The following is a 16122-nucleotide window of genomic DNA, read 5'->3' as shown; positions in this document are numbered from 1 at the left end:
CAAGTGGCCAGCCCCTCCTTCCACGATCTGTACACCCTCTTCTTCCACTTGAGTTTGCCCAGCAGTTCCCTGTTCAACCATGCAGGTCTCCTGGTATCCTTCCTTGACTTCCTACTTGTTGGGATGCTCTGATCTTGAGCTCGGAAGAAGCAGTCCTTGAATGCTAACCAACTATCTTGGGCCCCCTTACCTTCTAGTACCCTGTCCCATGGGATTTCCCCTAGCAATTGCTTGAAAAGGCCAAAGTTGGCCCTCCTGAAGTCCAGGGTTGTGATTCTGCTAGCTATTCTGTTCCTGCCACATGAGATCCTGAACTCTACCATCTCATGGTCACTACAACCAAGGCTGCCCTCAACCTTCACCCCTTCAACCAGACCCTCCTTGTTAGTGAGGATAAGATCCAGCAGCGCTCCTCTCCTAGTTGGCTCATCCACCATTTGCATCAGAAAGTTATCATCAATGCACTGGAGGAACCTCCTGGACTGAGGATGGCTGGCTGAGTAGGCCTCCCAGCAAATATCAGGGTAGTTGAAATCCCCCACGACAACCAGGCCCTGTAATTGCGAGACTGCTCTCAGCTGCCTGTAGAAGGCCTCATCACCGTCCTCATCCTGATCCAGTGGCCTGTAATAGACACCCACAACAGTATCACCCCTGCCAGCCTGCCCCTTAATTCGCACCCACAAACTCTCAACTCGCTATCTCAACTTCTATCTGTACAGAAGTGGGTGGATGCCTGAAGGAACACTGAATTCTTTCAGGTGCACAGGTCTTACTTTTAGCCTTTGCCTTCTACTTCACCTACCTATGTGTGCCTTTCTCGTTCCAGTTTTTGAGGAGTTTCTTAATAAGTTATGCCAAAGTACCTACCATAGTTCATCTTTGGCTTCACTAGTATCCAAGCAGACAGAATACGTAGTTTATCTGTACTGTTCTTTATTAATACCATCTGATATTATACTTGTCTTTTGCATGGCAGCATTTTGATAGTTTTGTGAATCAATTCTTCACTTGCTTATAATGCAGCAATGCAGTTAGCAAAATGTCTTCCCAAGCAACTTGGATGAGGTACAGTCTATAGGCATAGACACAGCCTCTGTGCTCTGTGTGAGAAATCTGAAGGACATAACCAATGAGTTGTTATCTAAATAAACTTGGCGTACTACCAAAATGCTAAACCAGTGGGAAAACTTGAACTCTTAATTTTTGATGTTATCTTGGACCTGTCCTTTGTCTGTAGTAATTAAAAGATTCAGGAACAATGTATTTGAAATAGTGAAGTGTGATAAGCTTAGGAAGTGCCTGACATGCATGTTAAAAGGGGGACATAGATATATATGTGATTTTTGTAATTTAAAGATCATGATCTAAAAAAAGTTTAGGACAATATAATGTTGATGGGATTTTTTCCCTCACATCATTTCTTTGATAGTGATATTAATTTAGCACATCTAGTTTAAATATCAGTGTCAAATATTACCTGATGTGAGTGAACAAATTTGACTTCTTTGGAGTGACTCTGTCATTTGTGACTTTTTTGGCCTGCTTATTTAATCAAGCTCATAATTAATTTTAATCCTGTCTTTCAAAGTATTACCAATCCTGTGTAGATTTTTATTGTCTTCCAACTTGATTAACATACACTCCACACAATTCTCCAAGCCATTATGGAGGGTAATGAATAATATTGGACCCAGAATGAGTCTCCCTGGACACATGTAACAGCTCCTCCCAACTCAAAATTGAGCTATTAATAATTGCTTTCTCTATTCAGTCTTTTTAGCAAATTATGTGCCTGTCATTTTAATGGTGTCATTCTGCACGCATATATCAAGTTTCGAGAACGTTGTGTAGACCTGCAACAAATTCCTCACTAAAGTCAAACCTGCACACTTCTTGTATTAAATTATAGTGGCTCATTATTTATTGTGCTACACTCTGTCCCTGCTCAAAGACTTTACAGTATAAGGTCCTGTGCATAAGATCCTAAGGATCCTATAAAATCCTAATGGTAGGCTGGCTCTTTGCTAAGAACTACACATGGCTTTCCAGTACTCCTATGGAAATAATCCTGGGTTCCCCTCTGTTACCACACCCCCCTTCTGCTTTGTTATCTTGGTAATATTTTCAGCACTTTTCTTTCTTCCCAGGATACCCATCTCTCTATCATATATCCTGATTGTGTTTTCTGACTACTCAGGGTATCTTTGTGCTTGCCACCAGGATATGGAATAGCACGTGCTGTGGCTGCCTTGTTGTGATGTGCAGATGGACATTCAGGCAAATTGAATGACTGAGAGGCTTTAGACCACTTCTTGTTTAAATTCTAGTCTTAGACTAATCTGTTTTTTAAGTAACTGGAATCATTCAACTGTTTCTGTTTTGTGAATTACCTATATAAAGATTTGGGAATAAGGTTGGGGATTTTGGTCCCCCCATCTCCTCACACCGATATGTTTATATTCTCTGCTAAACAACAGACTAGGAGCCATACTTATAAGCAAGCTCTTCGAGAGGATGAAAACAGAAGATTAGAGGAAATGAAGCAAGAACAACGGAGGAAGGTAATTATACATTAACACTCTGCATATTGTATCATTTTTGCATGCTGCGAAACCAATTAAATAAATTGATTACTTGTAGCCTATGCACAGAGCTTCTCTTTAGCAAAAGTGATTTAGTCACTGTTTTCAAAGATGCTGAGAGAGATGAGCCAAGCTGTAAAATTTGGACAGGGATGGGACAATTATCTTCTGGGTTCAAGGCTATTTGCATCTGGATGACTAGCTCCTGTTCACCTCTCCATTTGAACAATTGTGCAGAACATTTTTTGATCATGGTACCTGATTTCATAGACTAAGGAAACCATTTCCTCTATTTCAGGCAGAAGTAATCTTGCTGAGATAATCATGATGATGTCAGACTCTGAATAGTCTCCTTCTAGATAATCAAGGCCCGTGTGCCCTGCCTCCCCAACGGGGATGTGGAAGCACTCAGATTTGCTGTTAAGTCTGTATGCTTCTCTGTTCCCTTGCTAACCACCTAAATGAAGAGTTTTCAATTGTCTAAAAAGCAGGCATGCCGTAACTGCAAGTTGGAGTTGGCACGGAGTTGAACTCCATCTTCTGAAATGCATCTGAACCACATGTCCCTTTGGCATGTGACATCTGGCATGTGACATCTGAATCCATGTCCCTCTGGCATGGATTTAGGTACCTTATCCACATAAAGTTCATCTGCACAAGGCGATAACACTGTGCTACGTTGTCTGTCTTGGATCCAGGTCAGAGTATGCAAGTATGAGGAGGGCAGAATTGACTGCAAATCATTTGAAAACGTTAGCAGATACTGAGCCTCTTGCTATGTCTCTGCTGTTACTAACAACCAAATTAATGTTAAAATACTTCCCCAGCAGCAGAATCTTAGTGCAACAAATTCCACGCAGTGAGTTTCTGCTACAACTGGACAAGTGACTCAGCCCCTCTCAAGGGTATCTTTCTTTAGATGTTGGGGATAAGTGTCCTCATTTCATAGTATTCTAGCAACCAATATGCTGGAAACAAAGACGGGGAAAAAGGAGGCTCTTAATTGCTTTCCCATTAGGTATATGCTTATTCCCAGGAACTATATAGAGGAAAAATCTTTGAAAGCTGGTCCTGACGGGTGTAAGGCCTGTAGCTGTTTTATTCTTTACATTTATTCTTCCATAGAGAAAATAACTACCGACGTGAATTAGCATGCCCCTGCTTTATGAATTTGGTTTAAGGGACTCCTGTAGAGCTTCAGACTCTTTACTGATTTCCACAGATTGCTAAGAAGGTGTTGGCTGCTTCCAAGGCTGCTCTTTCTTGGTACACAGTTCCAAGCGTTCCTTGCCTTCACAGTTGCTTCTACCTATTGTGCAGAGTAATGCACTACTTACAAACCTACTGTAAATAATATGTATTTTAAAGGCTCCAATAATTGTCCCTCAGATATATGTTGGCTCATTTCTACTTCAAACTAGCATTTATTAAAGTAATTGTGAATTCTGTCTCGTGTGTACCTCCTAGCACAGTGTAGCTATAAAACGTACAGGTATTGTCAGTTCCTTTTTTTTTTTTTCAGAATAGGTTTTAGTATGTATTGCTTGATTTAGAAATTTTCAGTACGCTTTGAACACAGCATCATATACACACATATTTCAGAACATTACTCCAAGAGAGGACTCAGCATATTGGAAAGTCAGATACTGGGTTTTAATTTTCAGGTTGAATAGGTATTTAAAACAGTGAAAATTAAGGTTGGCTTTTTTATTTCTTAATCCTGTTTCTTCTTTTAGGGCTAGACAAATATTGATACACAACACGTTTGCAGTTATTGATTTTCTTCATACATTTATTGCATAGTTTTTATTTAATGTTCCACTTAAATTGATTTTTTTTTAACTTTTGTGGTTCCAATAAATTATTGAAGCTTTTATCTACCCGCATCATTTTATTTTACTTTCTATTCCTACTGCTACTTAGTTGCTACGGAAAATATGAAGGATGGGTCTGTTCCTATCCCTTCCCCCTCACCCTGCAAGCCAAATTCTCTTTGCAGAAAAATCTGCATCTTCAATTCTTGGGTGCATTGCAGTGAGCAAGAGACAGACAAACAAGCACATATGCAGAGCAGAGTAATACAAGCTGTGTTTCCTTCACAGTCGTGGCTAAAATTGCATAAGCAAACTCTCCTCTGAAAAGAATTCCCTTTGACACTGTTTATATACATTAATATTACGTAACGTAAGGATGGTAGGCTGCTGCAGCACTAGGAGCTTGCACGTGCTTTCACCACACCAACAGGTACCCTTGCCCTTCCCTCACCCGTGGGGGAGCACCAGGGAGCTGGAGGTCACACACCATGCCACATACCCCTGGTCTCATCTTCTCCTCATGCTCCACGGAGGCAGGAGGCGAAGGGCATGACTCCTTCATACCCTAGGGAGTGATGGCTGTGTCTGCTCCTACTAGATGACTTTGGCTGTCTTCTCCCTTGGACCCTCAGGGAAATTCAAATCTGTGGGCTGGGGCAAGAGGAAGCACACTGGTGTCTGGCATACCCCTTTAAATGCAGGACTGTAAATGTCTGAATCCTATAACTTCCCACTTTTTAGGGCACAAATAATGTTCGTCCAATGCAACACTGGGCAGAAAAATGAGCTCAGTTTCTAACATGGTGCTGTCATATGAATAAAATGCTGTTGAGAGAAGTTCTGAGAATGACACGTGGCTCTAGGTGAAGCTAACGCCATGTGGAATTAATTGTGTGTGCAACATAGGTATGTTAGTTAAAAGTAAGTTTGTTGGGTTTTTTTTGCTTTTATCATTCCTAGGCTGAATTAATGGAATTTAAACAAAAGCAGGAAGAGGAAGCCAGGACAAGAGCACATCAAAAGGAACAGAGGAGGTATGATGCAAAAATGAAGAATACACTTTAATTGAATTCCTATCTGGAAAGGGTCTCAAAATTGCAGACATTCACGCTTTAGAAGACAATTGCAATGAGGATCCTTGACCTTGTCTCTGGTTTAACTTTGCCTTCAAATGAACCACTAAAATCCATCATTACAACTGCTCACTGTAATGCAGTATGACTCAGAGTGCCTTTTTCACTTTACTTAGCCTATCCGCGTAGGATACAGCATAGAGTAGAAACTATTAGTAGTTTCATGGGTAACTACTAGTACAGTAGTTTCAGCCAGGAAACATTTCATTTATCTATCTAGCTAGATATTTTTTTATTTTTACTTTATTTTAGAATGGGCTACTTTGTCCATGCCACATTTTGCGGTTGACTGCCACTGAGGCAGAGCTAAACGTGGGATTTGATATCAATACAGATAGAAGCTGCAGTGCAGCAAGGCCTTCTGCAGCTGCATTGCTGCACGCCCCGGGCTGTGCCCCACTGCTGTGCCCTCTCTGTGCTCAGTGGTTCTAATCCTGCACTTCTGTCACTTAACTGACTTTCCATTATCCTGAAGCACAGCTTTATTCTCAGCTTTGTTTTCTGCTAGTAAAAAAAGAAACAACACTCAGGCTCAAAAATAAGAACACCATTTGTTTCTTTTTTTTATATCATTAGGGAAATATTTTTAAAAAATACTTCTGTAGGCAACCACTGCCCATACTGTTTTCATTTCTTTTTTTTCTGTAGCAAAGATATTGAGATAATTATCCATAGAAGTTAATGAAGGATTTTTTATTCAGTCCATCTCATGTCCCTAGATAGAAATAATCCAATATATTGCGTTTTACATCATTCTTACAAATAGCATTGTAAAACATTAAAACAACAGTCATGCCTAGGCATGTCTGTCAGTCCTAAGCATTAATAGGGGGAAAAAAGAAACAGTTTTCAGAAGGTTTGGAAATATTTAAAACAGCTTGAGGAAAAGTGTATTTGTATGTGTGCATACTTTCCAGATTGATAAAGTGGTATGAGAGAATGCTAGAGTTGATTTCAGAGCTGGATGGTAGGGAAAGTTGTCAGGTACACGAATTTTCTCTATTAGTAACAAGCTTAAGTGGGTTTTTTCATTGACATTAGGAAATCAGTGCTTCTAGAAACTCTTCTTGTGTACTGAAGGCTGAAAGACTACCTAAGGTGAATTGTCAAAATAGCTCACCTCCCTGATAAGGTGGGTGGTGGTATGCAGGATGTCTTTCTACGGAGAATTTTGGTGCATTTCTCACAGCAGCTGAGGTATGCCTTTTAACCACAATGGACTGATCACAGGATAAGGATACACCTAGTGAAATGAAAATTAAATCCACTCTATCTCATGCCTGTCCATGGTCATTCAGCACAGGCTTGAAAAATGGAAGACAGGTATTGAACTGAGAATAGGGAATGCCACTCACACAATGTTAAAATCCATGTTTGTGAACTCTTCAGCTACCTTCAATCATTATTCATTTTTTTGTTGTATTTTAAGGGTAAATAATGCTTTCCTGGACCGACTCCAGAACAAAGTGCAACCTAATAGCATCTACCAATCTGGATATTCTGGACTACGTCAGTGACAGTGCCTGGGTAAGCTTTATGGGTACAGAATATGGAAGCAATGGGATTGTTTAAAAGTTGACTTTTTCCTCAGATGCTATTATGTGTTGGTGTGCTTTTAGCCTGCCTGACAGAACTTACAGTCCTGTCTGGCTGCCTACAATAGCTTTTAAAAAGAAATCCTGCCTTAAATATATAAGAGGGGAGGAGGGAGGAACAGCTGCTCTTGCAGCAGAACTTGGTTGCATTGCATGCAAGGTGCTTACTGCAAGGAACCGCATCCAAGGTACTTCCTTAAGTTCGGATCAACGGTAGTGAAATTATAAGGGATTTTTTGAGTCTTTAAATGAAAGATGTTTGGAAATGCTGTAAGTATTTTAATATGATATTGAAAGTGGAGGGAAAAAATCCCATGAAAGGTAGAGCTGTGCATTTTTTTACTCATATAAAATTATGATAAAGAAGACCCAACTGCATCTAATTTAAAATACATAGTATTTGTAAGGATTCGTTGAAGAAAAGATATCTTGGCTGTAGCCTATTAAACTTCCATTAAATCTTTTCAGCTGTCCTAATGAGGCATTAATGTGACTGTTATTTAGAATTGCACTCTTCAGTGTTAAAAAAAAAATTATGTAGTATTCCCATCATGGAAATTTCCATTAGGTTGAAATTCCATTGCTGAGAGGACCATAGTATAAAAATGGAAGATTTACAAAGACTGAGCAGCAAAAGGATAAGAGTCGAAGAGATTTTACTGAATGTGCCAGTGTAGAGAAAGATGGATAGTTGATAACAAGAAAAGCTTTATTTGGATTAGTTGGATTGTCTAGTGTGGATGTTTATCTTGGCAGATGAATGCCAGGAAGACTTGGGTTCAAGCATCTATGAAGCCAAGGCATGATAAAGATACAGATATTCTTGCCACTGGAGTTTTCCAGATACTGGCATTGAAAAAAAAAGTATATCTTAATCACTACAAGCTTTGGACAAGCCCTGGGCCATGGCGGAGGGCTCGTGAACTTCAGACTGAGGCTGCCTTTGTGCATAGCAGTTCTCTTGGTCTTACTGAGAGGAGGCAGGACTTGCCAGCTCGACCTCCCATAAGGTCTAGTGGCAGCTGCTTGGAGAACCAGTTGGTTACGGGCTTTACTGGTAGGGCTTGTATCATGTGCCAGGAAATCCAGGAGCTGTTGGAAGCCAAACTACAGGCTAGTAAAAGAGTATGAGTAAGAGAGCACTTTGTGTGGCAGCCTGAACCATCTCCTGAATGATGGCATGTCTGCAGATAGCAGAATTAGAGACTTCAGGTAGGACAGAGCCAACTGATACCTAGGGAAGAGGCAAAAGGTGATGTCTGCTGGGCGGAGCCTGGTTAACAAAGGCAGCGAGGGCAGAAATTATTCTTTTTATTTCACTTTGTGTCCTTTATCCCAATTTGTAAACTGTTTCCTGATAAACTTGAAAGAAAGCCTGTGACACAGCCACGGTCCCCAATTTCTAAACTCAAGCATCTCCATCAGAGAGCTTGGTGTCACCACTGAAAACCACGTTATTGTGTGCAGAGGGAGCAGGGTTTTGCCTTTTGCCAAATGCCATATGTCCTCTTCCACAGGACAGGTGGTGGTACCACGAAACAAGTGCACTTAGCCCAGGCACAGTTTTGACAACAGACGGCTCTGTGATGTACACAGCCAATCTATGCTTTTTTTTTTTAAATACATGTATTCAAAGAATGCATCAACACAAATGCAATCAAACCCTATGTGTAGAACTGATAAATTTCCTACTCTGATGTTTACTTAATGGCTCCCAAAAAGCCTGCCTTCTGTTGGGTAATGCCAGATTATCCATTTTTCCTTTATGCTGTGATATGAGATTAGAAGACTAAAAAAAGCATGGAAAGAATAAACTATAAAAGAATATGTCATCATGGAAAGGAATTAGAAATGAGTATTGGTAACAAGAGCAAGAAAGAAAAATATCTCTCAAAAGATAGGCTGGAGGCTGCAACCTCAGTGTCTTTGACTATACCGAGAGTCTTCTCAGTTCCCTTGGGATTGTCAGCAAAAAAAGCTGAACTCGAGTTGGGGCTTACAAGTCATGTAGTCTGCAGCATGGTGGTTTACATTACAAGGGAGCTAACCAAAGCAGATCAGACTATACGCTAAGATTAAAATAAATTTAAAAGGTTCCCGAAGTTAAGTCCTGCAGGTAATTTTTGAGCCTGCTCCGTCTGTGCGGTGGCACTGAAGAGGAAATATTTGTTCTCTTTACCGCTTCTTTTTGTCCTGATTGAACTCTTTACAGTCACAACTGGTTTGTGCTTACAGAAACTGAACATCGCACTGTGTTATCAATCTACTTGCTGTATTTTTCATTATTATTTCTATTAGCCTGGTTTCCTTAAGGAAATGAAGTTTGTATGATCACGCTGTCTACGTGTAATAAGATTTTCAACCTGCTGGCCAATCTCAGCTGAATTTGAAAGGGAGCATAAGTCTCAAAGATAATTAAGTTTCTATGCATTTCATGAAAAGCAATAGCTGGGCAGAGGTATCACAGAACCTCACAAAACCAAGCCAGACCGATTAACAAACTAGAAACAGGATTTATTTTCACAAAATGGTAAAAAAATCAAACTAAGTTTTACTCTAACCGAAACCACTTTGAGACTCCAACAAACATTAACAATCCACAGCTTCAGAGTGTCATTCAGGAGTTAATACTACACAACTGACTTAAAATTCTTAAGGTTTATGGCCGATGACCCAAAATGCTCAATCACTCACCAAATAAAGGGAGGGCTCTCAACCTTGAGGAGTTTCCTTGGGCGGTGTCCTGACCCAAGGGGAGGGTCCCCAGCTGCAGACCTGCTGTTCCAAGGAGTACTGACTCAAAATGGCTCTCCGGCAGGGCTCCATTTATACCCTAGTCGAATCTGGTCTGTGGTCAAATATGGTCAAGTAGACCCCCATTGGCTGAGGACCCCAAATTCCTCACCTTTTGACCGAAATCCGTATGTGCTGACCACCACCATGTGGGAGTGACAAGAGCTGTGGCGGGAAGTTTTCACAGGCTTTTGTTGAGTCTTTGTCAGGTCTTTGTCAGGGCAGGTGCATCTGCCACAAGAGGAGACCCCAAAACAGTGCCCCACTCTGAGGGGTGGTGGGAAGGACCTGGGCACTCAGTGCATTGTCCAGCTGCAGCCCTCCAGACGATCACCATGGGCACAGCTCCAGAGCAGCTGCAGCTCTGCCCTGTTTTCCTGGGGGCTAGGGCATGCAAAAGGGGATGTGGAAATCACAGGGGACATTGGGGCAAGGAGAGGGGGAAGGCAAATTTATTGTGTGTGTCTGGGCAGGGAGGAGGAGAGCAGTTGCATTGCTCAGTTGTCCCCTAATCGATAGGAAACCAGTTTTCATTCATTCATCTGCCCTCCAGACATCTTGTGTTTTATTAGGAATATTTATAAGCTGTTATTTCAAGAAGTATCTTCATGGAAGTAATCTTTCCTCCCTTTTTGGTTATAAATGCCAGGGCGCTCTCTGGGTGGTTGTGTGGTTTTGTTTTTTAATGGGAAGACAATTTAATGAATTTCCATTTCTCACTGTGAGCTACTGCACCCTTGAGAAAGTATTGAGTCTTGTATGCTATCAAGAAAGTTTTGATGTCCTTTGCTCTGCCATTATCTCTAACATAAGGATAAACCTTTTAGGATAGGAGTGTGAAAAAATAACACTTGTCATTTTGACATCAAAGTTTAATCAATAAGATTTAATCCTTACTCAGCTGGGACCTATGACTGAGAGTATCAGTTCACTGTAATGGCACAAATGATTAGTTTTATTTAAATATTAAAACATTTCCATTTTTACAAAAGAATAACTTTAAAACAGTTGCACATTTTTATATTCACTCCCTCATGAGATTTACCCATGTTCAAGTACGGAGGGATTTGCAGAGGCCAAGTGTTAATGCATGGCAAGCCTATAACAGAGCCCGTGTTTATTTTTCATGTGGAAATGGAGCACTGTCAAGGACCCTTTTGTCTCTTCTATTAATGGGGAGAGGTCACACTGTGAATAGATGAAATGTGTATGTCTACTCTTCTTTAATGAAATACTAGTTGTCTTGTTGAAACTCTATGAGCTATAGTAAACCCAGAATGTATAAGGCAACATGACATATTACACCTTCCCGTTTCATGTCTCCATTACACCAGGTGTCATGCATAAGAATGAGAAATGCTCTCTCAGATGCTGACTCTGCTCTTTCAGTTGATGCATAATTCTGTATATTTGTTGTGGGAAGCAACAATGCCCGGAATACACAGGTGCAGCGTGACAGGAAGCCCCATTCTCTCTTCCTTTCCCATATGCAGAACAGGAACTTGATGGATGCTGGATAAATCTGTTTTGAGGAAACATGATTTGTGGATAAAACTATTTTAAATAAACATGGTTTGTGGATTAGCCTTGGTTTATTTCTCGTAGTGTGATCCGTGGGAATGTTTCTTTGGAGTGTCAATCAGCACTTGATTTACGCTATTTGCTACCAATTTGAGGGGGAGCATGTAATGAGGTTTACTGTTGCACAGCAGAGGAGAACCGTACCTCAAAGGCCCCTGAAGTTACACGGCCAGCATGCATGCCACAGTTTTCCATACACAAGCAGTCTTTAATGCAGAAATCATGAACTTTTAGATGGATAAAATTGCATTGAAAATGCTGGTTTCCCAGCTGTCCTGGTTTGGCCTAAACCAGGCCAATTTTCCTTTCAGTGATTTTTACTTTCAGCTAAGTCTCTTCTAAGTAACTGCACTTTCTGAAACTAACTGCATGTTTTGCAGACAGTGTCTGCTTCCAGGACTGATAACGCTCGAAGTTTGTAGTTATCACTGAGGCACTGTTATGCAGAAAGGCTCTTGCTGTACTTAGTCTTAGAGAAACCAAAGTCACTGCTAAATTCCTCACTGCTTACGAGTGAAGAGCCGAAGGGGGGTCGCACCTGCAGGGAGCAGCGGACAGGGCAGGTGACCCAAAATTGACCAACGAAGGTATTCCATCCCATACACGTCATTCTCGGTATAAAGCGGGGGGATCACAAGGGTCTCGGCCCTTCCTGCTGCGCCCTTCCCTTGCTTCTTCTGCTGTGTTTGGGTGTTTCTGCTGCTTCGGGCTGCTTCTGCAGCTTGAGCTTTTGGCCAGTGTCCGAAGAGGACTCTGTCCTTTTTCCTGCTGCCCCCGATCCCGATCCATGCATCCCTGAATCCAGTTCTCGACCGTCGCTGGGCCCAGCCTGGGCCTTCCCGGAGCCTGCCCTGGAGTGCCGGTGGGGACGTGGCCGACATCGGGGGAGCTCGATCTTGGTTTTGTATATATTTGTATATATTTGATTATTTCTATTATTACTATTATACTCTTTTTGATTATTATAGTGTATTAAAACTGTTTTAACTTTCCAACCCATAAGTCTCTCTCCCTTTTCCCTTTCCCTTTCCCTTTGGGTGTGGGGGGGAGGGTTAACAGAGAGCGTCTGCCTCAGGTTTAATAGCCAGCCCAGCTTTAAACCGTGACACCAGCACAAAGAAAAAGGTTTTATTTAACATAGAAATATTGAGAATGGAATATATAAGAAGGTTCCAGAGTGCAATACACAATGGTTACATTTGTTTTAATGAAGAATGTGATTTGCTAACTTAGCTTTAACCTGGTTAGTCTATGTACAATCTGAGTTGGAAAGATTATTACATTTTTTCCTAAAACTGGTTGTTTTGTTTTGGTTTTTTTTTTTATTGAGAATAATGTGCTTGTCTTTCCTGGCACGAGGATGGCAGAAAATAAATAAATTGCTCAGCAGAAATATCAGCATCAATGTAGGGACCTCAGAAGAGTAGGTCCAGGCATGCTGTAGCTGAGTTTAATGACTTACTGCTGACAAGGCAGCCAAACAGCATACGCAGATGTGTTCTGCCTGGCTTGACTTTGAGCTCCATCATTCTTTCCTTTGAAAATCTCACCCTAGAAGAGAATAGCGGGAGTCTGGGGAGGAGCGGAAGAAACTTTTCACTCTTTCAAATTGTGTGAGATCAAGAAAGGATTGAGGCATCTGAAGATATTTGGAACACTTCTAGATTGATTTTTTCCAGCAAAAACAAGATATGTTTATCTCCTGAGTCGATACACACTGCTATTCACATTGAGTTCAAATCGAAGAAATATTTCTTGCTAGAACTGGAATCTTGCAGAAGGGTTTACTTGTTATTTTAAGTGGAGTTTCAAAAGACAGGAAAGGGCACCAAGTAATCAAGAAAGTTCCACACAACTGGATAACTGTAATTCCTTGCATAAATATGTGATTGTGTAGTATACATTTTTTTCTTTTATCCAGGAGTCAAACTATGTGGAATAAAGGAGGAGAAAGGTAAGAATAATGAATTTGGTCATTCTTTTTAGTACCAATGCTGGCATTAATTTAGCTTCATATTTGACATTTCATTATGAGAGCTTATGTGGTTTAATTCTCAAGTAATATGAGAGGGGATATTAAAATAAATGCTTTCTCACTCTGTGTTTGGGGCCATGCAATGGCACACACCTATTCTGAAACATGTTCTTTTGTAAAGAACTGCAGAACGTGTATTTCAAGTCAGAGGAAGTGCTGATGGCGTGGAAGGCATCTTCTAGGGGTGCCTTGATATTTAGTGCTAAAACTTCAGTACAGCCACGTTCTCTGTGTCATGGACTGTGAGTGGATAAACCTGGGCAGCTGAGGAATGTGGCTGGAAATGCAGGAGGTGACTGCAAACTTTCAGTGGTCTTAAGTGAAAGAGGATGACTTTGTCATGGGCTGCGTTCTTCCTGCTATTTCCCATAAGCAAAAAGGGAGACTGTTCATATCAGCAGAGGCTGTTGGTAAAACACCACTACTGAATCGCAGAAATCAGTCCCTCTGTTTTCAAATTACCTTTTCGTAAGGCTCACTGCACCTGTGTTCTTTTCTGAAAGGGGTTCCCTACCCTAATTCCCAGTTCCAATATAAAGATTTGTGCAGAGCCTTTGCTTCTAGGCTTGGAGACTTTTAGAGCAGGTTCAGGTACTGACACACCTTATTCTAGCCTCAGGAGATGGCTTTGACATAACTTTTTTTTTGAGAGCTAGGTTCTTATAAAGAGGAATTTTTAAAAATAAAATTTAAAAAGCCCCTTGCTTTCAACCCTTCTCTCACAAATGCAGATATTTTTCTGCGATTTTGTTTCTCATTTTCTGCTCCAACAGTTATTTTACTGTTTTTGCAGCAGGGTTGTATTCTGAAGATGGTACCTAAATAATATTGTTGGCCTCCCATGAGTCGTCTTTTCAGTTTTTTGAGGAGTAAAATTGTTATTAAAAATTAACTCAAATTCACTAAAGAAATGACAATGAGTAGACAAAGGCAGTTCCCCACAGGGGAAGGAATGACCATCTTTTGCAGCCCACAATATTATTAGATTTTGTAAACTGTGGGCAGCTGAAGGAGTTTAACATATTGGATTCTTTGTTGTTTTTCACAATATCTACAATACCAATAATATATTTACATATGAACTGCAAAAGAATTATGGATAGGTGTACTTTTTTAAGCCTTCTTTTACTGTTGTTTGGAAAACGCATTTCTTGCTACATTAATATATTGTTCAAAGAGTTATTAATATGTCTGCAGATAATTAAGAAATTTTGTGAATTAAATTTCGAAAAAGATAGAAGTCCCTTCATGAAGGCTTTACATAATTAAAGCTAAAACCTGTCGGAAGAAAAGCGAGACTTTATTTTCCAGTGGACTTAATCCTAGAGAAGTTGACTTTGATTTTTGTATTTGCTGCAAAAGATAATTTTTAATTCTGTTTTCTCCCTCTTGTTACAGGGTTTTGGAGAAACATTCACTTTTATCTGGTCTTGGCCAAATGACCTTGCAAAAGCTCCCAAGAAAGCGCTCTTTTATCACTGTGATTTTTTTTCTTACCCTGACTTCAGCTTCACACCCGCTTCGCGAGCCATCTGCAGAGACTGGTTTCTAGCTGTCATTATTCACGCATATTTGAAGCAGCTGATTATGAAAGTCCTATTTAATTTTTAATAAGAGAATGTGTAATTTTTTTTCATAATTGTTTTGCCTCTTGCAGAATGTAATTATCCCAGTCTTTGGGATCTCAGAAAAAGAAGACATTAGCAGCTGCAGAAGCTGCAGTATTATCTGTGTTTACTTGCTGCTCTGTACTCAGCCAAAAACATCTCAGAGACTTGAACTACAAAAGCAGGTAGAGGGTTTTCTTTTGGGATGGGAATGAGAAGCATTGATGGTTTGTTATTTTTTTGTTTTGATGAGGATTTTGTGGAATTGTTTTACTATTGTATTCAACAGCAGACACTCAAGAAGAAACAGATGTGTGTATTGTGGACAGGATCTTTTAAATATGTTCTTAGAAAAATACAACACATGAAAGAAATAAAACTTGAAATAACAGTGAAATTTATTTGATCTCTCCCACATCTTTTGTGATATGATAAACTGGTTTTTCACTTTGCCTGTTTTACCACGGTCACTTCAGTTACATGAATGGGGATAACTGCTGCAAGGTTAGCTTTAGTTTCTTTCTTTTCTTTGTCCTTCTAGTCTAATAAAATTTTATATCTGCCTGTTTCTGCATACGACAACATTTTATTGCTTTCCAAAAATCAGATGCATGACCAAGACATTTCTATTGGAAAAGAAGGGTCCATAGTACATTTTAGACAAACCATGCAGACAAGAAAAAGTATCTGCGGCATTTACAGGTACATCTTAGGCAAAGTTAGGGGTTTCATGAGCGGTTTTTTTCAGTGTGTAGGCATGCCATGATGTTTTTCCATCATCCTTGCAATACGGAAACTTCATAATGGATCACCTGAAGCTTTCTTTTGAACTATGCATGTTGCAACGTTTGCTTTCCCCTCTGGGACTCTCTGCAGTTGCCCTTGGCTCTCTTTGCCTCAGAAAATTGCCCAGATCTCTCATACTACTAGCTAGCTGATGTTGATAGGAAATGCCAGAGATCTTGGTCATGCTTTGTGG

At 40.3% G+C, this 16122-nt stretch overlaps 1 protein-coding gene across 2 annotated transcripts in view; it reads left to right on the top strand.

The window, feature by feature from the left end:
- Positions 1 to 14958, top strand: part of EPSTI1 (epithelial stromal interaction 1) — a 63655-nt gene extending 48697 nt beyond the window's left edge. Inside the window, exons 8-12 of one of the 2 annotated variants that reach the window (XM_068395373.1) lie at positions 2481 to 2564; positions 5360 to 5433; positions 6962 to 7059; positions 13423 to 13455; positions 14935 to 14958. In XM_068395373.1, coding sequence (XP_068251474.1) covers positions 2481 to 2564; positions 5360 to 5433; positions 6962 to 7049 — 246 coding nt within the window. In that variant the 3' untranslated portion in view covers positions 7050 to 7059; positions 13423 to 13455; positions 14935 to 14958. Of the gene's footprint in view, positions 1 to 2480; positions 2565 to 5359; positions 5434 to 6961; positions 7060 to 11254; positions 11334 to 13422; positions 13456 to 14934 lie in introns of those variants that run through there. The other variant, XM_068395374.1, reaches the window with a different exon arrangement.
- Positions 14959 to 16122: the final 1164 nt, after the last annotated feature.

The sequence above is a fragment of the Nyctibius grandis genome, chromosome 2, assembly GCF_013368605.1.
Source record: "Nyctibius grandis isolate bNycGra1 chromosome 2, bNycGra1.pri, whole genome shotgun sequence".
Lineage (NCBI taxonomy): Eukaryota > Metazoa > Chordata > Aves > Nyctibiiformes > Nyctibiidae > Nyctibius > Nyctibius grandis.
Note: the sequence above shows the minus strand (reverse complement) of the source record. Positions and strands in the feature narration are given on the sequence as shown.